The sequence below is a fragment of the Gadus macrocephalus genome, chromosome 19 (genome assembly GCF_031168955.1).
Source record: "Gadus macrocephalus chromosome 19, ASM3116895v1".
Lineage (NCBI taxonomy): Eukaryota > Metazoa > Chordata > Actinopteri > Gadiformes > Gadidae > Gadus > Gadus macrocephalus.
Window position 1 is genome coordinate 14,087,457 of NC_082400.1, and position 27,393 is coordinate 14,114,849.

At 47.1% G+C, this 27,393-nt stretch overlaps 3 protein-coding genes across 4 annotated transcripts; 2 read left to right on the top strand and 1 right to left on the bottom strand.

Moving 5' to 3' along the window:
- The first annotated feature begins 249 nt into the window (after positions 1-249).
- si:dkey-14d8.1 (zinc finger protein 697) lies at positions 250-8,596 on the top strand. Of its 2 annotated transcripts, none has more exons than XM_060038275.1 (7): positions 250-452; positions 2,016-2,316; positions 2,656-2,748; positions 3,035-3,127; positions 4,137-4,247; positions 5,196-5,319; positions 5,702-8,596. In XM_060038275.1, the coding sequence occupies exons 2-7, from the start codon at positions 2,242-2,244 to the stop codon at positions 7,489-7,491; spliced, it is 2,286 nt and encodes a 761-aa protein (XP_059894258.1). In that variant the 5' UTR covers positions 250-452; positions 2,016-2,241; the 3' UTR covers positions 7,492-8,596. The 2 variants fall into 2 exon arrangements, with proteins under 2 accessions (XP_059894258.1, XP_059894257.1); XM_060038274.1 differs by having other exon boundaries at positions 2,105-2,316.
- Positions 8,597-13,753: 5,157 nt separating this feature from the next.
- Positions 13,754-16,845, top strand: LOC132447485 (soluble scavenger receptor cysteine-rich domain-containing protein SSC5D-like). The gene is made up of 2 exons (XM_060038276.1): positions 13,754-14,830; positions 16,220-16,845. The coding sequence occupies exons 1-2, from the start codon at positions 13,854-13,856 to the stop codon at positions 16,392-16,394; spliced, it is 1,152 nt and encodes a 383-aa protein (XP_059894259.1). The 5' UTR covers positions 13,754-13,853; the 3' UTR covers positions 16,395-16,845.
- A 6,361-nt stretch (positions 16,846-23,206) lies between these two features.
- Positions 23,207-24,982, bottom strand: LOC132447736 (C-type lectin domain family 4 member C-like). Its single transcript, XM_060038677.1, has one exon. The coding sequence runs from the start codon at positions 24,719-24,721 to the stop codon at positions 23,891-23,893; it is 831 nt and encodes a 276-aa protein (XP_059894660.1). The 5' UTR covers positions 24,722-24,982; the 3' UTR covers positions 23,207-23,890.
- Between the last annotated feature and the right edge of the window lie 2,411 nt (positions 24,983-27,393).

A 27,393-nucleotide genomic window follows, 5' to 3' on the forward strand; every position in this document is an offset into this window, starting at 1 on the left:
TATACACACAACCTAAAAGTATTTCCATTTTTATTACAATTATTGAACATTATTTGATGATTAATTTATCTACGAAGCGTTTTCATATATATATGTAGGCCTATGTATATTTATTCAAATGCCATAATCTGCATAAACTGGGATGTTTATATTTTGCCCGAGTCGTGGATGCATATGGACGTGCATGGATGTGTATGGACGTCGTACATGGATGCATCATGGGATGCATTGAGGCTCTCTCCTATCGGAAGTAAACACGCTCTTATTTTGAAAATCCCCTACCCATAAGCCTTCGTAAACCTTCCTGGCTTGACAGCAGTTGCGGAGTTATTATCACGTTTTAACGTGTTTCGGCTAAAATGTAGTTCTTTTTAGTAAATTGAAATCGTCCCATTCATCCCACTGCAACTATAAAGACGTGCAATAAATGGATAAACCAGTCAGGACTCGAGGTAGGCTTTGCAAAGCTAGCTGCTATGTTGCTATCTGTGTGAGACGCGTTGTCCTGGAAGAGCACGTCTCGATCAGTCCCGCAGATCGTTCATTCACAACAGCCACTTCTGCATTCTCAAACACGTTTACTTGGATCCATGTTCGTGACATTTCATTTTGAACGGTTTGAGAATGATACACATTTGTAATGCGGGGAGATAATCCTTGGACCTTCTGTGTTTTTGAGGATGAGCGGAAGTGGAGACTGCGTACTTCCGCCCTCCGTATTGCGCTGCACTGTGTAAAGATGTAAAAGTGTTATGTTTTATTTTAGTTGATTTATCGTTAGTTGGGATCCACGCCACGTTAAACTACGTGGTATTTGCAGCATGTTTCCAATGCATACAACCTGTGCGTAACATGGTGGCTGCTGAGTTACAGAATGATTCAAACATGTGGAACATCTATTCACTTACATAAAATCCCACACTGTTATGAAATAATCTCATCAAACCCGATAGAACTGCAGTCTTAAGGTAGTGGTGAACCCCTTCTAAATGGGGCTTCCCTGCAATAACCACCTTGACATCGTGTCAAACAATTATGTAGCCTACATCATAATCTGCCACCTATATTACATTTCTGGCGAGTTTTTACCTGTTGCTGTTCTCAATTCATGTAAAAATTTGGCTGCAGAACTTCAATCATTCAATTAATAGAACGACCTTTCCAAACTGCTCCTTTCCATCCTGCTCGTCCACACACTGCTTCTCCCCATCTTCTTGAAGGTATAGTGAAAGAGCAATAAGAAAGTTGGCCTAACTAGTAAATAGTGATGGGACGCGACCTCATGGTAAATGCACTGTATATTCATATAGCGCTTTTCTAGCCAGTTGCAAATGAAAGCGCTTTTACAATATTGCTAAACATTCACCCATTCATGCACACATTCACACACTGACGGCAGTGTCAACCATGAAAGGCGAAACAGCCAGCTGTCGGGAGCAGTTCGGGTGAGGTGCCTTGCTCAGGTACACCTCGACACTCAGCTGGGAGGAGCCGGCGATCGAACTAGCAACCTTCAGGTTACCAGCCGACCCACTCTACCGCCTGATAGGGCTGAAAGATTTGGGGAAGCAATCTAATTGTGATTATTTCATCCAATATTACGATTACGATTTAGTAGCCTATGCGATTTCTCTTTATAAAGTCCCTTATGTTGTAATATGACCAACACAACATTTGAAGTCAACATATAAAATTAGCTTTCCTTTAGGCCAGACCTATGTGTTGAGAATTGATGAATTGATGCATGAATTTATATTATAACATCTTTATTTAACTATTGAATTGTAAAAGAAAAATAAATACGAATCTTACTGATCTCGAGTCAGTAACAGCAGCTAATCTCGCCCCCCAAAAAAACGGACAAAAAAGATATGCGTTACTTTTTGAATCGCAGTTTTTGCGATTTGAATATCGCGTTGTATTACATCGCGCTGTCAGTTTGAATCCGATCCATCGTTCAGCCGTACCTCCTGAGCCGCATGGCGCTCACGCTTCTCGTTAATGTCCCGCCCCAGGTCCGGCCGCCGCCACCCTTCCCCGATAGAACCGGTAACCTTCCAGTTACCAGCCAACCCCGCGCTCACGGTTCTTGTTAATGCCCCAGGTCCGGCCGCCGCCACCCTCCCCCTGGCGTCCCTGCGCCTGCTGGCCTCCCCTCTGCAGCTGGCCTACTCCTACATCTGGCAGGTCATCGAGAGGAGGAACGTCAGGCGCTACGACAAGGTGGAGGAGTTCGTCACCATGGTGACGCAGACGGTCCCGGAGCTCATGAGCGCCAAGCAGACGGCCCAGCTGCTCCTGGGCCTGAGGGCGCGGGTACGGGCGCGTCGATTGGGTTTGTGTTGATGGGGGGGGCTTACATGTCACAGAATCGGTTGATTGATCAAGCAAATCCATACATTTCTTTTTGATTTTATTCCATTTAATTTGTACATATTATGCAATCTGTATATTGCTGGTGTTCAACTTTCGAATAAAAAAAAGTTCAGCTCCTTTTGTTTGGTTTGGACTGTATCAGTCTTATCTTTAGTACAATAAATTAGGTACAATTACATGACCCTAACGAGGAGCCACATTTTGACTTCATGGGGTCTTTTCCTTTAACACCGGCGTTGTGAAAATATTCCCTGATGCATTTTTCTCCCTCTTCTGCAGATCATTTTGGAGTTGGTCAGAGCGGCGACGCCAGACTGCTTGGCCATCCAGACTCTCATCAACAAGCTGAAGATCCCAGCTGCAATAATAATAGTGACGATACCTATTTTAACCGCCTCACCTAATCCAATCTAATTAAAGAGGTCATATCCAAGAGACTATGTTCTTGAAGGAAAGGGGGCTGGATCGTAAAGAGGCAGTTTGTCTCCCAGCCAAAAGGTTCAGAGTTCAAACCCCAATGTCAACAGCCTACCTGCAGGCATCCTGGGGCAAGACCCCCTTGGATGAATGCTAAATGACTCGATAGTAATCACAAAGAGGTACCTTACGCAGATGAGGATTTAGTGGTATACTAACCAATGATGGTGCGTGTTTGCAGAGGGATGTCGACGTGGAGAAGTCTCAGACTAACTTCATGGTCCTGGTCCAGATTCTGCTCAAAAGCGCAGCTGAGAGACATCGCTTCTTCCAGGTGTGTTTGTTGATCTCATGTCTCATTACAGCTTAGGGTGCACTCACACAAGGCCATCTGGCCGTGGCCGTTGGCCGTTCTCACACCTAACCGTGCTCAACTGGCCCCATTGTTCTCTGGCCTGCACTCACACTAGGCCATCTGGCCGTGGCCGTTGGCCGTCACAACTGTGGCCTGGCCACGGTAGGCTCTTGTACATACGTCATCACGTCATAACAGGTCATCACCAAGCGTCCGCTGCATGGACCATAATAAACTCTGCCGCCAGTCAGAGTTTTAACAACAATGGACAACAACACAGAGAACAAAGTTTGCACTTTGCTGAGTCTGAATAGCATCGTCTGCCCAAATGGCTAACAGACACTCAACTTCTCTATGGGACCAACGTGAACCAAGAGTTGAACCGCTTGACGCCATGTTTACCGTTTAATGGGAAAGAACGAAGGCTTGTCGCCTTTATTATGTCCATGATCGTCGCATGGACTATACGTCATCCAGCTCAGGTTGCGTAGTCGTGCGTGTGCGTGTGTCGGCTCATTAGCATCTGTACCGTAGCGGCCCGTACCGTAGCAGCACACCTCTCCCAAGTGGCCAAGTTGGCCTGGCCTGGCCAGACTGGCCACACTCACACTGGCAGATTTGAGCACGGTTAGGTGTGAAAACGGCCACGGCCAGATGGCCTAGTCTAGTGTGAGTGCACCCTTACTTACTGACAAACACACACTGCGTGCATGTTTCCGTTGACATGTATGTTTGAGTGATACATATTGAGTATTCACAGCTGCTTCACCAAGAACGTTTAACCCTGTAGAATTTCAGGTTTTTATTATGCATACAACTAATTATAACATAACTAATTATTATAAAGTCATAGTCAGTCCTGTTTAATTTGCAACTTCTTATCCTTTAGAATTTCTGGGTGTATTATTATATTTCTTTATATACTAAATATGGTCTCAGTCCCTTCGGCGATGAGTCATCATGGGTCATACCATTTGTCTGTCCGCAGGAGGTGTTTCCCGTTCAGTATGGGACCAAGTACGACACTGCGCTGCAGGCTCTTATCGCAGGAATGGTGTACAAACTGGAGCAGCTGCTGCCTGTGCCCAACCTCTCAAAGGTAGGGCTCCTGTCCACCTGCAGCTCAGGGTCCCAGCGATCATATGTCGGCCCAGGGACATTCAATTGGGGTTCAATGGCTCCCTATTGTTTTAGTTTGTTGTCCTGTTTAGCCTAGGGGTTATTGTGTTCCCTGCCCAAAAGGAACTGGGTTCAAACCCAAATGTTTGGAATCTTAGCTAGGAATCCTTGAGCAACTTACCCCTTAAATGCTCCTTAAATGTTGGGTATGGAATTCGCTTTTTTGGCCATTTTTGCAAAATTACTTGAAATCCTTATCATAACCCACTTACAGCCACTGAGTTAGAAGTACTGACATGAAAATTAAACAAGTCAATCATCTGTGGAACGGGCAGGGCTCGAAAAACTCCAGCCAATGATTTCCAGAACCATCGAGTGGCATTGGACAGTAAGTACGTCAATCAAACGGTCGTACTGCACTCCCCCGCGCGCGACCCCTTCGTGCACATACTCAAACCTCGTAACTCAGAGCAAGCTTCTGTTTGTTGTTATCCTGCGGTAGCTACTGGAGCTAGCTAACTAGCAAATGACTCGCTCTCGTGCATCTGTGTTCGCTCGTGCATGATTGCGCGTCCATGTACTTGGAATGGGTGGAGTCAGAGTCAGCGTTGAAGGAGAGGGGGTAGGACCATTTGAGTGGTGTGTTTTCAAAATCTGCTGGCATTTCGCAAATCCCATACCCAACCTTTAATGCAATGTATCCAAAAGCAAAAATATAATTAAAGTTACTTTGGATGAATGAATGAATTTTTTAAAATAAAAATACTATTTCATTTTCTTTCTATTCAGACAGTATTAATCAAATCATCAAACTGATCCTATTCGGGAAGAAGTAAAACATGTGTTTATGTTCTTCTACTGTATGGATGGCGTCCTTGTTTTGCTCCATGTTTACGGATAATAATGAACCCTCTTCCCTCCACCTCAGCTGGGCACCATGATCCCCAGCCAACCCTCTGTCCTGGAGGAGTGCGGCCACTTCATCCCCGACCACGGAGACCTGAGGGTCCTGCTGCGACACCAGAAGCAGAAGGGCTTCCTAACCACCAGTGGTAAACTGCGCCTTTATTTTGAAAAGCACCCAAATTAACCCTAAATAAACACAGAGAGAAGAAATTGATATATAGCTTGTGGTTTTGTCTTTGATTTTAGGTGTGTGTGGTTTTGCAGGAAAGGATGATACATGGGTCACATTATTTATATAACCATCGATAATATTAAGAATTGTATGAAAAAATTAATAAATATATATAACTAAACTGCATTCAATAGTCCAAAAAATGATATCAATATGAACACTGTTTGATTGTATTGTCTTAAACGCCTGACCTGACTGATATGGCAAATGGTGCATCATAGTCTTTGCTCATTTAAAATAACCCCTCCAAAGACCCGGGGCATTGACCCCTGTTCAACTCGCTGCGCCTCCCCCAGCCATCTCCTCCACGGTGGGCGACTGCGTGCTCTCCTCCCTGTCCTTCCTCCCGCGCCCCCTGGAGCCCGTCCAGCCGGAGGAGCCCCCGGCCCCACACCCCCCCGCCGGCAACCACCCAGAGGTGGAGGTAGAGGCGACCCCCGACCCAACGGACGAGGACCCCAGCGGCGGGCCGCCCGTCTCCGAGGGTCCCGTCGCGGCGGCCGTCGAGTCCACGGGCGGCGGGGGCGGGGCCCTGGAGAGCCTCTCCGCCGTGCACGACGTCCCTCTCCCCCCACAGGAAGCGCGCACGACTCCGGAGGAGGAGGAGGAGGCGGCGGGCGCAGAGACGCGCGGCGCCTCGCCGTCCAGCCCTCCGCCCTCACGCCACCGCGACGGAGAAGACACGGAGGCCACGGCGCCGCCTGAAGCCCCCGCCACTGCCGCCCACGAGACAGTCGCAGCTCGGCGGCCCCCTCCCCCCCCGGAGAGGCCGGCCTCCCTCCGGGGGTTCCACACGCCCTCCAGACCCGCCCCCGCCCCCGCCGCCGCCGCGGAGGGCGACGCCCAACAGCGGCTGCAGATCCAGCGCGTCACGCTGCACCAGTGGGTCTCCCAGATGGCCTCCAACAGCCTCTCGCTGCCGCCCCTGCCGCCCCTCAGCCCCCCCAGGGCGGGCCCCGGCGGGGGCGGGACTAGCGGCGGCGGCGGCGGCGGCGGGCACTCGGGCGCCCGGAAGGACCGGCGGCGGCGCGCCAAGTCGCCCGTGGAGCGCTTCACCTGCGACACGTGCGGCAAGCGCTTCGCCTACCAGTCGAAGCTGACGGAGCACCGGCGCATCCACACGGGCGAGAAGCCCTTCGCCTGCGTCACCTGCGGCAAGGGCTTCCGCACGCAGGCCTTCCTCAACACGCACCTGCCCATCCACAGCGCGGCGCGGCCCTACAACTGCGGCCACTGCGGCCGCTGCTTCCACCGCATGCCCAGCCTGAAGAAGCACATGCTGACGCACAGCGAGCGCAAGCCCTTCCACTGCGGCGTGTGCGACAAGGGCTTCACGCAGTCCACCTACTTCAAGCGCCACATGGAGTGCCACGCCAGCCGCAGCAGCTTCCCGTGCGGCGAGTGCGCCAAGGCCTTCCCCACCGAGTTCAAGCTGGCCAACCACCGGCGGTGGCACGCGCGCGACCGGCCGCACATGTGCGAGCGCTGCGGCAAGCGCTTCCTGGTGCCCAGCCTGCTGAAGCGCCACATGGGCTACCACGTGGGCGAGCGCCAGTACCTCTGCGCGCAGTGCGGCAAGACGTTCGTGTACCTGTCGGACCTGAAGCGCCACCAGAAGGACCACGGGCCCAAGACCAAGCTGCCGTGCCACGTGTGCCACAAGAAGTTCTCCAGCAAGTACTGCCTGCGCATCCACATGCGCATCCACACGCGGGAGAAGCCGTACGCGTGCCCCGTGTGCGACAAGGCCTTCACGCAGATCGGCAACCTCAAGGTGCACGTGCGGCTGCACAACGACGAGAGGCCCTTCAGCTGCGAGCAGTGCGGCAAGAGCTACAAGCTGATGTCGCACCTCAAGGCGCACAAGCGCACGCACCTCTTCAAGAAGCCCTGGACGTGCGCCTCCTGCGGGAAGGGGTTCTCTCTGCCGGGCCTGCTGAAGAAGCACGAGGAGCTGCACGCCCGGGACGCGGCCGGGATCCCCGGGACGCGGCCTCACCGCAGCAAGGCGCCGTCGCACAAGAAGCGGTACGAGGAGGAGGAGGACGGGGACGGGGGCGGGGTCGGGGCCGGGGAGGGTTATTGATGGAGGCGGCGGGAGTTATTTTTTTTACTGGTGATGAATTGTGTGCTTTTTTTTTTTGCTTTTGTTGTCGTGAAGCCATAGCCTGGATCATGATGGAATGGTCTTTGATCTACTTGTAGGGCTGGTTCCTGGTCAGGGTTGGGACCGGCAAATGATGGCTGCCGCAAGGCTGGCTTTGCATGTCTGTGACGGTTGAATGGGATCTATTCTGTTTCTATTCATGTGCTGAATCCGGTTGCATTCGTATGCATTGTTTTGTTAATAAGAGGAAATGTAAGCTTGTATGACACGCATCTGATTGATCTGTTCATGATCACACATTTTAGATCAATGGAAGAATTCTCAAATGATGGTGGAAATGTAAGGCCATTTTGTCTGTATCACGTTTCAGACAAAGCTGTGGTATTTTAGACCACATTTTATTGTAAGACATCTTGATAACTGTAAGCGTTTGTGCTTACGGCTACTACCAGAATGTTATAATTTCTTCATACATGTACACCCTTTTTTTAATATACCAGTCCACCCAATTGCATTTCAAACGTAAGATGAGCCAGTGTTGTACATAACAAAATAACTTCATAATATCTGCTAATTTGTCTGCATTCATGAAATATGTAACGTATGCATCTATATGCATAATATATCCTGTTATACCCAATAATTTAGATTACCTGAAGCTTCAAATGTGGAATAGAATCCGGTGGGTCAAAATGATTTCAGTTCTGTTTCATGGTGGATATTAATGAGCACTGAGTCCATGGCCATAGAGGAGCTGGCTGAATGTATCCTATACTTTGTATTAAAAATAGTGTGCATTTAAGCAATCATGTGAGCAGACTTGGACTAGAAAATATCTATTTGTACAGTTTTTTGTAGACGTGCTTCTTACCTTGAAGGGAAATAAACTTTACAACCAAAATGAGTTGTGGCAATTTGTTTGTCCCATCATGACATGCCACCATCTATCCGTCACACATCTAGTTGTACACGCCCACCTGTAATGTCATAAGGGGCAGATTTCCAAACGGCTTGTAACTGCTAATCACACCACACCTGGTGGCATGTCATGGAACCGATAACATTTCAGCACAATGAGACACGTCTTGCATAAAAGTAAAACAGCATTTGAAAACTCTTAGACTATATGTTAAAAGTGAAGTGAATATGACATACATTACAAGCGACGATTTTTAAGCATACCAGCGACCCCAAAAAACATTTTATTTTGAAAAAAACATTCAGGCAGCGCTTTGTCGACGATCGTTTGATACTTGTGATTAACACTAAAGTCAGCTGCCTAATGACAGATATTTGTAATATTCCCGGCCTCAGCCACGACTGGTCGCGCCAGGGGGTCCACGGTACAACGTGGTCAGTGAAAGGGTTGGAAATGTTTGTTCACGTGTGAGTAACACCCCCGACTTGACCTGTTTGTTGCACTTTTTGTTCCACTCTACCTGTGTTGTTGCACTCTGTATCTGTGTTCTGTTTCACTTTGTTGCACTCGAACTCATATTGGTATGGCCTAATAAGGATTACATTCCAAAAACACCATCATCCACGACTAGAAAATACAACTGTTGTTCTGTTACCTTCCGAATAAGCCATATTATAATTAAATAAAGACGATTTCAATTTCCCGCGTTGATGCAAAATTTGCTCCAGAAACGTCCAGAGTATCAACTTTAAATGCACGTTTATAATGAATGCTTTAGTGTTCTGAGGCTGGTAACAACACGGCCTATATCCGATCTCATCTATTTTTTGTTGTTTTACATCATTCCAAAATAATCAGCAAGAATAAGTGTGTGTGTGTGTGTGTGTGTGTGTGTGTGTGTGTGTGTGTGTGTGTGTGTGTGTGTGTGTGTGTGTGTGTGTGTGTGTGTGTGTGTGTGTGTGTGTGTGTGTGTGTGTGTGTGTGTGTGTGTGTGTGTGTGTGTGTGTGTGTCAGTCATAATACGGCCTCTTCGGCACTCTTAATGTATTAAGTCTGAATATTTGCCTTTTCTTGATATGTAATTCACTACTATGTGGATCAACTCAATAACCACAACATACCATTCCTCACCCACTTTCTATAACATCAACAACTTTGGACCCAATTGAAATAAGCATAGAAAATAGACGCTTAGAAAATAGTGTATCACGAGCTATATAAATGCAAATTTTGTTGAATCCAACGGGTTAACCGACCTCTGTGCTCCTGCTGGTTTTGGTGTCTGTATTCCCAGTGTTTGGGTTCCCAGTGTCTGGACTCCCAGTGCAAGCTCAGCTAACCTGCTGGCCCATCTGGAGATGATTCACCACCACTCACTCAAAGACCACAACGTCTCCCCACATTTTCACAAACACACGGTCTTATTCATCGCCGACGGCCCCAATGCCGTGATGTTAGACAAAAGCTTCTATCATACTGTAGATAATCCCGCTGTAACCTTGACAATACAAAGTTTTTGATTATTTTCCCTCTTTGTTTAAACAAACACAATTTCTTGTTCAGCACTTCAACCCCAAAGACATCGTTGTGCATCGCGACAACATTACAATGGCCGACGCCATTTTGAGAGCATAGCAGCACTGGAATGTTAGCTATTATATTTCTAGGGATTTTTTTGGTGATTGTTTAGTAAGTAATCGTGGAGTGATTTGTGATGGGGAAAAAAGGCCACAGCACTTCTCATGTGAGACTTGGCCAAACCATTTATAATAACCTAGCTTATTCTGAGCCTCATAACATAATTGCCTGAGTCAAAATGTTGATATCTAACCTAACTCTACTCCCATGACACTGCTGAATCAGTATATGTCTCACTGGCTATATCGGAGTGCTTTTTACATTCCATAATCACTATCTGCCGAAGTCATTTATTTGACATAGGCATTTTTACACAAGACAAGATGAACCTAAACATATGTCTTAGGCAATTATTCTCTGAGGCTAATTTTATGGTATATTTCATTTAATTTCAAACCTTTATTTACACTCATAGGGCATTGAGGTTTCCCTCATTTACAATTTGAAATTTGAAAGCACCCAAACTCTCTTGAGACCTCTCAAAAAAATCCCATAATGCATTCTGACGTCCAAGCCCTGTTTGATTGTTAGCGTCCTTATAGCATTCGTGCTAACGGTGGGGCTGGATGTTTACATGCTGGCGACTTTGGTCAAGTTCCCAAAGCTCTGTGGATTCTGAACCTTCAAAGCGGCTCCTTTCTGTTTGAATCCAGCTCAATCCTCTCTGAGTATAGAGAGGAGATTCACTTGGGGATCCTTATCTCCCCCCCGCCTCCTTTGATGGCATGTAACCATATGACAGCTGCGGTAGGCCTTCTTGTTTACTCTGATTAGCTCCTTGTTAGTGTGAGTGCTTCTTCTGCCCCTGTGGGATTTGAACCCACAGACCGAGTGAAGGTATAGGATGCTTATGCCTCCCTTGATCCTTTCTAGATGTTGGCTCCCTTCTTTCTTATCTTGGACTTTTCTCGAACCCAAGTTGGCGACACAGGGATAAACGGTTTTCTGTCGCAGGAGTTTTCAACTCGCAGTTGCCACGTGTTTTCAACTCGAGCCGTGGTGGCACGCATCAAGTGTCAGACGCTAAATATATGTCAGTGTCCCAAGATGTTTGGAACCCAATTTGTTTAATGAGGTGGGAGGAAGTTCTTCTTGATGCCCTAATCCTCTCTATAAAAGGGATTCATTGATTTGCGCCTTTGCTTTGTAAAAAGCTTGCTTCCTGTCGCAATCCAATGCTTGGGTGGTAGTGAGCGATGAGCCTCATCAAGTCTAAACCACTTCCATGCCCCTTTCTGTCCCTATTTTCATCTTTTTTTTCTTAAGTGGTCAATGCATCAAGACTATTTGAGAAATTACTGATTTATCAAATAGTTTTAGTCCATGACATCACGTCACACATTGATAAGTAAAGTTGGTGTCTTTCACACACAGCCGTCAGAGTTAGGCGAGTCAGTATTTTCTATATTTACTCTTACAAAGAGTCTAAGATATGTTATACGCTAATAAAAAGTTTTTACTTCAGTATATGACTAGTATGTATTTATTAAAATAATTCCATCAAACTCTAAGTTCACTTTATCATATGAAACGGATAAGTCATTTATTACAGTATATAAAGAATTTAATTCATATTATGAATGAGCATACATCCACACATTTGCATTTCTTGCTTGACACACACACACACACACACACACACACACACACACACACACACACACACACACACACACACACACACACACTACAGCGTACTTATATGATGCATGGTTGCCACTGTGTGGATTGCGTCACCAGAGGTAATGGTTGGATCTCTGGTTACCAAGCCTGCTTGTGTAACCCCACACACACACACCTCACTTCCAGCAGTATTAGGTTCTGGTTTGGTGTCACCATGCAGTACGTCTAGAGTTCTGTGTTTGTCAAGAGCAGCAGCTGCTTTCCGAGGAGATTGGTTTGAGTGGATTTCCGTTCATGATTTACTTGGAATTCCTTTGTTTGTTATGTTAACATGGCAACCAGTTAGATGATGATTTTCTTTTGCCTTTTCTCAAAGATCAGTTTGTATAGGGTTGAATGTCATCAAGGGATCATGTTGTTGGAATGCTTGATTCTTCATTTTCTGCGAGGACGTTGAACTGCTTTCTAGTGAAAATACCATTTGAGTGCCCAGACCGAAAGGTCAACATGAATGGCTTCCCTCCGCCTGTCACTTATGGTTTCATTCTGCTCACTTGGTTGATGGAAACATGAACCCACACATGCACCCATACATTAGCTACAGCAAGGCTGAGGAAGTCTGGGTGAAAGAAGTGCGTAGTCACGGTTCAACATTGGTGTCCGTCTATAAATCGACATAATCTATTTATTTCCTCCACTATTAACAAGGCCGGTCAAATAGCCTGCGTCTATTCTTGGCCTTCAAGTCGCATACCTAACAAGATACACCACCTGGAACAACTCGGCTTAACACCTCAAATGTGTTCAAAGATAAATATAGGACATATAATATTAAGTATCAGACATATACCAACCTCAGCCCAAGCATGATTCAGCAAAAAAATGTAATGAAGAAAAAAAAATGCAAGGGCACCGATCGGAATTGAAGTTCAACTGACAAATTCCGTTCCACGTGCCGTCACATTGGAGGACATTGTAGCCATGGCCACAGGACGCTGCCATCAAAGGCTGACCCCTGGCCCTGCCCTCGGGCTCCTGCTGCTGTGGGGGAATGCGTTGCAGATGCATGGCGGGGGTCCGGCCACCACTAATGTGTCCTCGGTTAACTCCCCTCGCCACATTCCCAAACCGCTCCTCCGCCCACGCCGCTTTTATTTTGAAACTCCCTTCTGTTCTCCTGCTCCTTCCTCTTCCTGCTTCCCGGGGTAGCGTGTGGAGTTACCAGGTGAGTGGGGTGGTGTGTTGACGTTGGTTGTCACGGGAACCGAGGAAGAGTTGTTTAAGTTGGTGCCATGGCTGCAGAAGTAACAGGCGACACTTACAGTCGTCTTCCACTTCAGCTGCCAAGGACTTCAATCAAGAAACGTTTTCTTAACTTTATTGATAAAACGACTCAACAGCGTATAACCAAAGTAGCATCAATAAACTACAAACAATAAAATACATATATACCAACCACCACCTGCCAACTCTACTGCACACCTGTCACAACAACCAATAGTCCAATCAACCCTGACACAAAACAAGCAACTAGAAACAAACGGGGCAGAAACAAACCCAGCTTGTCCTCTCCTGTAACGTTTTTTTCATCCCATGCCAGGCAACATCTGCAGAAGAGCCGTCCATCTGGGCCGGTCTATCCTTCCAGTGCCCTCCTGCTTCCCTGGGAGGCAGCCAGCGGTCGGCTCTGATCAGCGCCGTGGCCCATTACCTCCACCTGTTCTCCGCAAAGATACCCCTGGATCTCCGACGGAGGTACCTCAAGGTCTGCAGGCAGGCGGCCCCAATTGGACCCGCCGCTCGTCCTTCGGTACTGAAGATGAACCGCAGGAGGTGGTGGAACCGGCCCTCTGGGTTCTCTGGAGGGCGGGATCCGGAGGGGCGGAAGGGGGGTCGGATTTGGCCAGGGAGCGTGAACATGGAACGTGACAGGGTTAGTAGGGGAGATGGTGGACGCGCCCGTTGTGGGATGGAGGGTAATCTGTGAAGAGGGCGTTGGCGGGGCCTAGATATATGCCCACACCTGTCTCCCCTCCACCCCTCCTGGCTGTCTGACCTCCACCCCTCCTGGCTGTCTCTCCTCCACCCCCCCCCCTGGCTGTCTCGACCCCCAACGCACACCGTGGAGGATTCTGTGCATTCCTCTCCTCAGCGTGGGGTCATGTGGGATTTGACCCCTCACAGTCCAGGGTTACCGCTGCATGGAGGAAGGACCTCGATGGATGTGGATGAGAGTAGCGAAGGGTTTTCACAATCGCCACAGTCCCGTTTGACGTATCCCGAGCATTCGTTGAGTCCTCACCTCGACAGTCACCCCTTTATCCCTGACCCCCCCCCACTATCAAGTTTGTTGCGTTTTCTGCCATTGAATGAAAAAAGTGTAGTGAGCCCCAGTCCGTCCCTTGCAACCAAAACCTCAGTTTATCATTTCGCTACCGAACAGACGATTCTTCACCCGTTGACGAAGCAATCAGATACCTTCCTCGACCAACAAATAACAGTTACTTCAACCTTGCAGGCCCCTGTCTTCATGGAAATGTCATACAGTCCAACAAACCGCTCTTCAGAGCTTGACTTTTCAATGTCCGCTGTATCGTATGAATCTGTGAGCGTATCAGCTGCATCTACAACCAAGCCTCGGGAACATAAAGACGGCCTCAGACAGAGAATACAAATACTGAACCCTCAAGCCTGGGATACAACCCTGAGCTCCTCATCACCCCCCTTGATTAGTACGACCCCAATGCCTTCTCTCCACCTGGAACCCGCCAGGGTCAGCGACCGTAGCCTAGCGCCAGATTCTACAAATCCCTCCTCTCCAGCCTCCGAACCCTTCCCTACTTCACCGTCCAAAAGCACGTCCACGCCACGGACCACCTTCCACCCAGAGCAGTCCGAGAACTCTCGGACCAGCAGCGACTCTCGCTCCTCTCTTTCTCAACCACAACAACAACAGACCCCGGCTCCACCAGTGACACATGGTGGCAGCGGCGGCCGCGGCTGTGGCGACAGAGAAGCGCTTGTTAGCGGCCTGACTTGCCGCCGCTGTTCAAAAGAGCCCCCCTCGCCAGCCAGCCTGCCCTGGTCGGGCTACAGCACCGGGCTCGGTGACTCAGACGGCCCCCCCCCACATACTGGGTAGGTCTTGTGACTGGACTGACCCCTCTATATGACTATAGGTGATTGTTCCGGGGGGCTGCGTGCGGGGATGGGGGGGGGGGGGGGGCTTTGTGTGCATCCAAGAAGTCATATGTCCGAGTGACTCGAGCGTGGCGGCGTCTGAATGGATGTTTTCCCCGCAGCTGGATGGTAAAGGATGAATAGAGGCGGGTGATAATGGGGGTTATGTAACGGTGGTCGGAAGGGATGGAACGACTGACGGGAGAGCCGTTTAGGGTGTTTAGGAGCGATGTATGTAATGTAATCCAATGGGGACATGAGTCAGATGAATGCATTATTGAGTTCATGTCCTGTGAACTCAATCTATATAAGTTCTGTAGGACTATCTAACCATGTGACTAACATTCTCACTATGTAGTTGTCTTTCCCTTTATTTATATATGTTAAAATGCAACTAATGACACGACACGAATACTCGTACAGCAACAACATCAGTCATGTGCAATGTATGTGCGATGGCATAATTACAATGATTCTCTCGGTGTGTGTGACAGGGTTCTGTATGACAAAGTGACCATGTGGCCATCAGTCATAGCATTAGCTCTCTGTCCCTTTACTCATCTATGTTGAAAAACAACTAATACTACAGTAACAACACGATAATAGTACTTGTACAGCAACAACATCAGTCACGTGCGATGTATGTGCGATGGCATAATTAAGATTACTCTTGTTGTGTGTGACAGGATTGTGTATGACAAACTAACTAGCTGTGTGGTCAACAGAGTCCTGTTTGGGGAAAACCCAGAGGTGATTCATAGTGTGTGGTGGTCTGTGGAGGGGTGATGTTGTTTGATGAATGGGAGTCAGAGTGGGAGGATGTGGACAATACCGTCCTTACATTGAACGCACGCTAGCTTTGGTGTGTTTCTGCTAATTTTATTCATGTATTTGTGAAAATACGAAAGCCGATGGTTATGATAAAATAATACCAAGACTATAACAATAATACAGTAATAAGAATATTTATGACACAAGGAGGACAATACAAATATTATTAATAGTAGTTGATATAGAAGATAGTAGATATGATAATGATATTACTGTAATTATTTGATTCTACAATTATAATTAATATAATAGCTTTCTCAATACTCCAGCTAGATCAGAAAGACATGGCTGCAAGAAAATGTAAATGAGTTTGAATTGCATTGCCCACTGCATGAATGGGGAGTTCTCAAAGTCCTTAATCTTGTGGGGGGGATCGATGTGTGGGGGGGGGGGGGGTCAAGTGCCAAAAAAGGGGGGGTGGGGTGAATAATTTCTGAAGTTGGTCTGTTTGTTACCGGCATCATAATAGGATTACATTATTGAGGGGTTGTATTCACTCTTGTTTATGTCTTTCAGGGCCCAGGAGCTTGGGGGATGCCACCTACGCTGCCAAGTTTGCCCAGTCGCCAGCGACTCGAGATTTGACTCAGACGCTCACAGGCCGACACTCGCAGGCTACACACCGAGATTGACTCACACAGGAAATGACATCATCGGTGCCCTCTGGTGCGACATCACACCGAGATATTGATCCGCGTCCTTCCTCGTCGTTTCAGACGTCGATGCCTATAAGCGTGTTTTCCCATAAATCCATCTCTAGCTACCAGGCTACCTACCAGGTAGGGAGACGGGCAAGTAAGCATCCAATAATTCCATTTGTCCCGAATGAAATGATTGAACAAGCTTAGTATAGGCCTGCAACATCCAAAGATGCCCCATTTTTTGTTATTTATTTTGTCTGAGCATTCGATTTATGTATCGCTGTTGGGTTGTAAAGAATATAGCCAAAATATGCTTTGTTGCCTACCCCAGCCTTAATAAGGCATCGCTTCAATTAGTTCTCCCGATGACAAAACGCATCATCTTCTGGCAACTTCATTGCTCACACTTTGTGTGATCGGCCTATCTACAAAAGAAAGAACTTTGAATTGAAATAAAATAGTATGCATAAAAAAACCGGAGACGGCCCGACGTCTGAGCTCAGTCTGAAAAAGAACTTTGAATATAAACCAAAGTGTATATATATATAAAAAAAAAACAGAAGATCCAACAACGTCGGTGCTCAAAGTTTGTTTTGTTCGTATCCAAGTGCCCTGTGGGAAAACGACGTTGGGAGGAGAGCGCTTCCGACATCCACCGAGTCCTCCGCCTCCGTGGAGGGCGTGGTCCAGGGTTACCACGGTAACATGCCGGCGGTGGCTGCTGGTGTGAGGGTGTGCTGAGATCATCTGGAGGCCCTCCCGTTTTCGTAAACGTCCATTCTGAGGCCGGGAGAGAAAAGGTAACGAATGACAAAGAATCGTAACCCCATGCGAGGCGAAGCTTTTCTACATTCACTTTTTTGTATGTCGTTGGCCTCATAGCATAATTGCATATTTTAAGGTTAATCTTTTATTTAGCGTGAAAAATGCCCAATCAAATAGATGAGTTAGGCAGATGGTGATTAAGGAATGTAAAAAGCTTCTGGTTGGCTTAAGACATAGCCAGTGCGGCACAGTGAATCAGCAGCGTTAGGTTAGCAGAGTTACGTTAGATATCACAATTTGTAACTAAATCAGAAAGACATGGCTGCAAGAAAATGTAAATGAGTTTGAATTGCATTGCACATCTGCATGAATGGGGAGTTCTCAAAGTCTTTAATTGTGGGGGGGATGGATGTGGGGGGGTCAATTGTCAAAAAAGAGGGGGCGGTATAGGTTCTAAAGGTGGTCTGTTTGGTACCAGCATCATAATGGGATTACATTATTGAGGGGTTGTATTAACTCTTGTTTGTTGTGTCTTTCAGGTCCCAGAAGCTTGGAGGATACCACATACGCTGCCAAGTTTCCCCAGTCGCCGACGAGTCAAGATTTCTCCCTGACTCAGACGCTCACAGGCCGACGCTCGCAGACGACACCCCGAGATGGACTCACACCGGAAATTACATCATCCGTGCGTGCCCTCTGGTGCGACATCGCACCGAGATATTGATCCGCGGCCTTCCCGCCGTTACAGACGTCGATGCCTATAAGCTCGCCCATGCGACCTTTGACCTCTGAACAGGGTTACTTCAGCAGAGCTAGACACCCACAGCAGGAGGCCTTCATCGTTGCCCGGAGAATCGACCCCAATCATGATGATGTCGTCGTTGCCACGGTCACGATTTCAAACATGGATGACGCCTCTGTTGACCGATGTCGGGGGATTAACGGAGTCTCTGTCACAAATGGATTGGACACATTCCCTATCTGGCACAAAACTCTCTCTAACCCGAGATACCTTCAAGTCAACAACATACCCGTCCCTGATACAAAACTGAGAGATTTCCACAGATTCACAGGTCGTGCCAGTCCTGTTAACAGACATGGAAAACCTGATGGATGATCAGACTCCCTTGAAAACATGTGTCATGACAGTGATGACACCATTGGTGAAACTTCGAGATTCTGCCCACTTCTGCAAGAGAGCGAAAATCTCAGACCGTCCTCAACATTACTCAACCTCAACACCCCACTCTATCCCCAGGAATAGAGTTCAGCTTGCATTCAACAATGGATTTCTTAAACACAGAGAAACCTGGTCCACATTCTGCCAGGGTGACTCAAACCTTTGCTCCTACCCTATCAGAGTCCAATATGGCCCTGAACTTTGAGGTTTCAACAGTAGTGAGCGGCGAATCTGATCCTATATCCCCCTCTGCTGTTCAAACACAAAACACCATCGCCTCCCCTTCCACACTACTGAGTCTCAAGCCCCTGCTGGCTCTGTGTGGAACCTCTCTGGGGAAGGAGAGCGTGAATGGAGGTGGATGTACACCCCTGTGCTACACCCTACTTCCGCAGACAACAAAAAGCATCTTTTCATCCATTTTCTCGACACTCGTGCTGGAAAACCAGCTGGAACCGCACTGGACGTCTCTTCAGTCACAGGCGATCTTCTCAAAGCAGGCACAGACCCTCAGAGAGACAACCAGTGTGTATGTGTCATTGTCTCCGATGAGCCACGACACAGTAGAGTACATGAAGGATGACTCGCATAACTTTAGCCCAACTGTCACGTCAGTGAATACACTGACTGTCATAGCTGTACCAACCAGCCTCATGAAAACGACAACTCCAACGTTGTATGCCTCTAATACGCTCTCTTTTCTTGCGGCTCCCAGTGAATTTCCAGATACCATGCAGGCATCTTTAACGATACCTGCAGCTTCCCTCAGTGGACACGGAGGAGTGAGGTCACCATCTGTCAGCCAATCACGTTCCACGGTGCTCTGCTTTCCAGGAAGCACCGCATACATAGCTGCCAGTGAACTCGGAGGACAATCTGAATCTTCTCAGATTCAGATCACTTACTTCAGTCAGTACTCCCAGCATTCAACTTTGTCATCATCATCATCATCATCATCATCAAGCCAGCTTGGATCAAGCCACTTTGATCCATATTTCAGACGTACTATTTTAAATCCTACCTTTTCCTGGACCAGTCCTTTTCTGCATAGTTTATAAATCCTTGATTGATGATATCACCAAGCAAATAAACATTTTAGTTGTTGGTCCTATAACTTTGTAATACCTTTACAATGTAGATACAAACATCCATTCTATATTTCTGTAAAATTTTGATTTTATTCATTTTTATTCATAAATAAGAGAAATGAACATGGTGTAATGTTAAACTATGTTCCCCTTCATTTGAAAGCCTAACGACCTCCCACCCAGAGTACTGCATCCCATCCCAGCCCTGACCGCCACGCTGGGCTTCCCCTTCCGCTTCTCCATCCCCCCGGACCCCTTCCTGGACCCCGAGGACGGGGAGGCCGACAGCCTCTCCCTGCACATGAGGCTCCTGGGTGGGCCGCCTCCTCCCCTGGCCTCCTGGCTGGCCCTGGACGGCCTGCAGCTCCACGGCCGTCCCCCTGGAGCCCGACCTGCGCTACGCCCCGCAGCTGCTGGTCCTGGTGGCCCGCGACCGGGAGGGCCTCGGCGACCGGGTGGTCATCCGCGTGGACCTCCGCCGCCCGGACGCCAAACCCCTGCCACCGCTTCACCGCCACGGTGCGCCGCGGCCTGGCCTGGGGGCTCCGCCGGTGCCTCCTGGTGGAACTCCTGCTGAGCAACGCTCTCGGCGTTCTTCGACAGCCGCCAGCTCGCCGTGGTCGCCATGGTCCCCGGGTCGATCGTGGTGTTGTGGTACGACCGCGGTCTGTGTTGTCGCCGGCAACGGAGCGGTGCCTGGAGCGCGGCGGGGGGGGGCGTTGCCACGGAGACCGCATCCGGCGGAGATGAGCGGCGCGGACGGCGGGGTGAGCCCGGCGTTTTACCGGGGTGGGGTCGCTGGGTGCAGACCCCGTACTTTTGGGCCCCCCCCACGACCCCCGCTCCTGGAGCATCCACCCCCGCAGACTGCACCACCTCTCCAAACTCCTCCGTCACCCGCTCCCACCCCCCTGGATGCAACCCTCCTCACCAGACGTCGCCGTTGACTACGGCGTCACGACCGGGCGAAGGCGGCGGTGACCGGATGGCGGCCATGGCGACCGCCCTGCTGGTGTTCTGCCTCCTTGTGCTCATGCTCCTCCTCTTCCTCGCGGTGCTCTTTTGCTACAGAGCCGGCCGTAGGAGGAAGAGCCGTTGTGGGTCGCGAGTGGTCGCCAAGTTTCCGGCGGGCGCCGCCGTCGTCCCAGAACGCGGACCACAAGGCCGTGCGCCCCGGGCTGCTGTACCAAGACCGACCTCGACAGCCCCCGGGGGCGCTGTGGATCCGTCTGGAGGAGGGCGGCGTGGGCTTTGATACACGTGGGACGGATAAAATGTAAATGGTGACAGGAACTTGGACCTGGAACATAAGCTTTTATTTCAATTGAACGTTTAGGTCGATAAAAGGGGCCCTATTTTACAACCAGGTGTATTAGTGTATTAGCCATTACAATCCGTTTAAAAAATCTCATCAGTTCATAGGGCGGTCTACTCTGTGGACTTAACCAATAGTTAGGCTTATCTTTTTTAACATCTAGGTGGACACTCCCACTTGTGATGTCACTGTCACAGAGTAGGGGCGATTTTGAAGCGGCTTGAAATGGCTGATCACACTCTCACCTGGTGGTCAAATAAGGGCCCTATAAGAGATGGATTAATCAAAAGTCAAGCTAGGCTGCGGACATCGGGGATTGAACTCTATTCCACTTTTGAAATTGTTCCCACAAACATGACCCCCCCCCCCTATGTAATCTGTTCAGTAGTATGAACCCTTGCATACTATTAGTTGCTGTGTCTGTTACAGCAGATCATTTGATATACGTTGCTGATATTATTGTCCCCTCCAGAAACGACTCCCCCTAAGTTACAAAGCAGATCTGCGCCCTTCCTACAAGGTAGGTAAACGGTAAGCTATCCAATCATTTCATTTGGCCCGAATAAAATGATTGGATGAGCTTAGTATAGGGCTTCAACATTCTAAAGAATATAGCCAAAAGATGCTTCTAAAATAAATTGCCTACCGCAGCTTTCACACCGCATCGCTTAAATTACTTTTTCAAGGACGACAAAACGTATAATCTTCTGACAACTTTATTGCTTTACACAACTTGTAATAATTGATACACAAGTTTAGTGATCACACTACATAGTACCAAAGTCAAGATACATTTCAACAGAAATGAAATAATGAAATAATTAGCTGAGAGGACGAAGGCAAAGGCAGCCCTAGATAGAAAGCTAGTGTGTGGTTTGCAGCAAATGAACCAGCCAATGAAAGTCATGACTCTTTACCGCCTAACCTCAGCCTCCAACACCAAGAGCAACTATGGAAACATTGAAAAAAAAGTAACAAATACAGCATCTATGTTCAGCTCCTGCAGTGACCAGTGAAGTCTTCATGTCATCTCCTTTTAAGAAGATAACACCTTGCAGTCAATCACAGCTCTTATCGAATGGCAGAACCCAAGTGTGAAACAAAACAACCAATGTCTGTTGGTATATAAAAAATAGTCACAACGAAATATTTTCATCCATCATTTTATCTCATTATGTTCACAAAGCCCCCGGTTTCCGGCATCACAGCTTGCATCTGTCCATTTATGTTTGGTGTCCTCCTACTAGTAACTCCTTAAGCAGTTCTTGCCCTTGCCACCATCAGGTTTCCCTTTTCTCCAGGAGGGGTTATCCGCTGACAGGACGGTCCCATCAACCATCTCCACAACCCTTCACTGGCCTCATTTGTCGCTCTGAGCCAGATGTACCTGCTAAAGAAGTCCATCTCTTCTTTACTGTCCACATTCCACAACCAAAAGATCTGCTCCTTGGGATACACAGAACTCCCTTCTCTTATTCCAAGATTCCAGCACATTGGGAAAAAGGTAACATTAACAACCAAACTTATCCCAACCACTTGGATAGTCACAAAGCAGTGAGTCTTTCTGCTCTGTCAAATTATTCAGCTCACAGGGTCTGGCTGCTGACCTCTTACTGTTCCCAGAGTATTGGAGGACTCCTCTGTCCCCTCATAGTCCTGGTGTTGATCTCCGAGGCTCTCACTGGTAGCGTAGATGTCCACTATCCTCTCCTCTCTCTCTCCTTGTGTATACCTGGCAGTGGTTATCATGTTGGGCGTGGCATAAATCATCTCAACCATTTTCTGGTCCAAACTGTTTTCAGAGTTGATCTTATCGGTCCTACCCCTATGAGTGCTTGTTCTTTCTGTGCGTTTTCAATGCCAGCATGTCAGTCTTATTTCTACTTTGATCAACAGGAAGAATTTTGACGAGATGCTACTTGCTACATGTGCTTGTAAAAGTCCCTTTGTATGGTTGGATACATCCTGTTGTCTAAATGGTATGTAGAGTGCATCACTTATGGTCATAACTGTAAGGTTGATTGTTTGATCAACATCACAAGGACCAAAATACACATCAAGACATTCTTCTAATTCACATTTGAGCCTTAGTTCATGGGTAAAATAAAGTAACATTTCCCCGGTGGAGCCGACTGCCCATTTGTGAGAGAGCGGTTATGAATGCATGAAAGATAAGGTACATGTATATAGAGAAAAGATTGCAGAAGTAACAGGAATTGATTTGTAGATAATTTCGTGGAGCTTTGTCCAATGCGCCTTAACAATAATGGAACTACAATAATTACAGATACATGAGTGACTGAAAATTTTGATTTAAGATGCCCCTGTTCTATGCAGTGGCGGCACCAGAAGGATTTGAACCCTGGCACTAGTTGAGCGACCCAGGATCGGATTAAAAGACTAAACCATTTTTTATTAGGTCCTAAAAGTAAATTAAATATCAATATCATTGTCCCTTTGAACAATGTCTGTTCACAGGGACCATGTCCAAACGAAATCCAATTAATAAAATATCAGCAAAACATATGAATCAAGAGTTTCTTTAATAAAGGTCAAATTCACGACGGAAACACAGCTGAATGGACACTCCATTTACAGATTCAAAGCAATTTACAAATGACTTTATGTGCGCGAATGCATAGATGCATATGTACCTTCAAAAGTGTTCATTAAGTTACGCAAAACAGTAACGCAAAACTAAGTGCAGACCTACAAGCTGATTCAGTAACAAGTCTACTGTTCCTCTGAACACCGTAGAACCACTAGATAATTTATACAAAAGTTTTTTGTTTTGATCACACTACTTGGTGACGAAGTCAAGATACATTTCAACAGAGCAATAGTTAGCAGAGGGGCTAAGACAAAGGCAGAAAATGCAGTCTAGATAGAGAGCTAGTGTGGTTTACAGCAACTGGGAACCAGCCAATACCTTACGACTCTTTACCTCCTAACCTCAGCCTCCAAAACCAAGAGCAATTGTGGAAACATTGAAAAAATAAAGTAACTAGAACAGCATCTATGTACAGCTCCTGCAGTGACCAGTGAAGTCGTCATGTCCTCTAATTGTAATGAGATAACACCTTGCAGCCAATCACAGTTCTTATCGAATGGCAGAACTTAACAATTACAAAACAAAACATTGAACGTTTGTTGGCATTAAGATTAAAAAAAAAGTCACAAATGTTTTCATTGATCATTTCATAAAATTATACTGTACTCACAAAGCGCATAGTTACTTTCTTCACAGCTCTCATCTGTCCATTTATGTGTGTTCTCCTCGAAGACCCTCATTAAGCAGTTCATGTCCTTGCCACCATCACGATGCCCGCTGAACCAGTAGGGGTTATCCGCTGACAGGACGGTCCCATCAACCCATCTCCACAACCCCTCACTGGCCTCATCTGTCGCTCCGAACCAGTAGGACTTGCCCTCGATGTTAATGAAGTCCATCTCCTCTTCACTGTCTACAACCACAAGATCTGCTCCATAGGAAACACAGAGCTCCCTGCTATTTTTCCAGGATTCCATCTCATTGGAAATAAGGTAACACTTGCAACCAAACTTAGTCCAATTACCTGAACATTCCTGTTTACAAAGCAGTGAGTTTCTCTGCTCTAACGCAATCATCAGCCATTGGAGAAGTTCCTCCACCTCCATGCTTACGGTCTTGTGTTGCTCTGTCACATTCTTCAGCCTTTGGAGAAGTTGCTCCGCGTCTCTGCCCATGCTTATGGTCTTGTGTTGCACCGCAAACCGAAGCAGTCCAGCCAGTAGGGTAAGAGACAGCAGGACCAGAAGCACCACCACAGCCCTGATCGGCCACTGAGGAGGGCTCACAGGGTCCGGCTGCTGACCTCTTACTGTTCCCAGAGTATTGGAGGACTCCTCTGTCCCCACATAGTCCTGGTGTTGATCTCTGAGGCTCTCAATGCTATCGTAGTCGTCCTCTATACTCTCCTCTCCATCTCCTTGTTTGTTCCTGGCCTTGATCATCTTCATGTTGAGCGTTACGTGAATCACCTCAGCCATATTCTGGTCCAAACTTTTTTCAGAGTTTCTTATCGTCCTGCCCCCATGAGTGCTTGGTCTTTCTGTGCGTTTTGAATGCCAGCATGTCAGTCTTAACACCTACCTTGATCAAACAGGAAGTATTTTAACCAGAGGCTCCTTTCAACTTGGTTAAATACATCCTGTTGTCTAAATGGTACGTGCAGTGCATCAATTATGGTCATAACCGCAAGGTTGATTGTTCCATCAACATCCAAAGGACCAAAATACACATCAAGACATTCTTCTAATACACATTTGAGCCTTAGGTCTTGGCTAAAATAAAGTTATAGTTTCCCAGCGGAGCCGTTTGCGCATTTGCGAGAGAGGTGTTATAAATGCATAAAGGATAAGGTACATGTATATGTTTTTGTAACTTATTTTTCATCTGTCTTCTGGGAAAAGATGTCCGACACCATTTTGTACTGGCCCACCCCATGTTCTCTGCCTACGCCACCGACACCTTTGACGTCCGACTTGTACAGCAAACCCAGTATCACGCTTTTTCGAGCTGATAGTGTAACAGGATTGTTAATATGCTATTCAGGTTTTGAGAATTGAGATAAAAAAATCAATATCATTGTCCTTTTGAACAATGTCCGTTCAAAGGGACGGGGAAGTCCAAGGGAAGTCCAAACTAAATCCAATTAATAAAATATTAGCAAAACATATTAATCAAGAGTTGGTTTAATAAAAGGTCAAATTAACTACAGCAAACGCAGCTGAATGGACACTACATTTACAGATTCAATACAATTTACAAATTACTTAATGTGCGTGAATGCATGTATGTACCTTCAAAAGTGTTCCTTCAGTAACGCAAAACTAAGTGCAGACCTACAAGCCGATTCTGACACCAGGACAAAAGTCTACTGTAGAACTACTACACCGTAAAACCACTAGATAATTTGTACGCAAGGGTTTTGTTGCGATCACACAACATGGAGACAAAGTCAAGATACTTTTCAACAGAAAAATAATTAAATAATTATGTGAGGGGGAAAAAGTTGCATATGCTGCCCTAGATAGAGAACATATTGTGGTTTGCAGCAACTGAAAACTCTTTACCGCCTAACCTCAGCCTCCAACACAACAACTGTGGAAACACTGAAAAAAGTATTGTAACAAGAGCAGCATCTATGTACAGCTCCTGCAGTGACCAGGGAAGTCTTCATGTCATCTCCTTTTAAGGAGACAAAAACCTTGCAGCCAATCACAGCTCTTATCGAATGGCAGAACCTAACAAGTGTGAAACAAAACAACCAACGTCTGTTGGCATTAAGATATAAAAAATAGTCACAAAAATGTTTTCATCCATCATTTTTGTAAGTTCACAAAGCCCCCAGTCTCTGCCTTCACAGCGCTCATCCGTCACATTCTTCATCCTTTGGAGAAGTTGCTTCATGTCTCTGTCCATGCTTACAGTCTTCCTCTTGTGTTGCACTACAAACCGAAGCAGTCCAGCCAGCAGGACAACAGACAGCAGGCCCAGAAGCACCACCACAGCCCTGATCGGACACCGAGGAGGGCTCACAGGGTCCGGCTGCTGACCTCTAACTGTTCCCAGAGTATTGGAGGACTCCTCTGTCCCCACATAGTCCTGGTGTTGATCTCGGAGGCTTTCAATGCTATTGTAGATGTCCTCTATACCCTCCTCTCCATCTACTTGTGTGTTCCTGGTCGTGAACATCATGTTGGGCCTGGCGTGAATCACCTCAGCCATATTCTGGTCCAAACTGGTTTCAGAGTTTCTTATCGTCCTACCCCTATGAGTGCTGGTTCTTTCTGTGCGTTTTGAAATGCCTGCATCTCAAAGACTTGACACCTATTTTGATCAAACAGGAAGCAGATTTCCCTTTCTATGTGTGTTCGCAGAGTCATTGTGTATGGTTGGACACATTATTTTTTCTTAGTAAGTGGTACATCGAGTCTATCACTTTAAGTTTCAGTTCCCCAGAGTGCTGACTGCCCATTTGCGATAAAGGTTTTATAAATGCATGAAGGATAAGGTGCATGTTTTGTAAGCTGTGTTCTTCTGGGTAAAGATAGCGCACACTATTTTGTACTGGCCCACACCATGATCTCTGCCCACGCTGCCGACGACTTTGGAATCCAACTTTTACAGCCAACCCAGTTTCACGTTTTTTCCGGCTGATAGTGTAACAAGTTTGTTAATATGCTGTGCAGGTTTAATAGACAGAGACACTCATGTTGCCGGTGTAGCTTTGGATACTTTATTACAAACTTGTTTACATTAGTGTGTTCCCCCCTAAACTTTCCCCCACCTCCTTACATACAGGTTCCTACGTATGTCAATACATCTCCCCCTTTCAGTGAAGTACCAGCATTTATTTTGTTTACTGTGAATATTAATAGTTAACAGTAAACGTACTCACCAGTATAACATTTATCCTCAACACTATAAACCTCTTAGACAAACCCACTTGTGTGGCGTGTTACTTCTTTTCACCAAAACCAAGAACACAGATTAGATAATCATTTTGTCTAAGGGTCAGGTTGGACTACCTGATACCCCGAAGCTGTGCAGGGATTATTCTGCTCTGTGAAACCACACTCCCTAACTGTATAAGGCTGGTGATACAAGTCACAAGTCCATCCTAGCTGGGGTCCTTGTGACCCGCCCTGATCTTGTC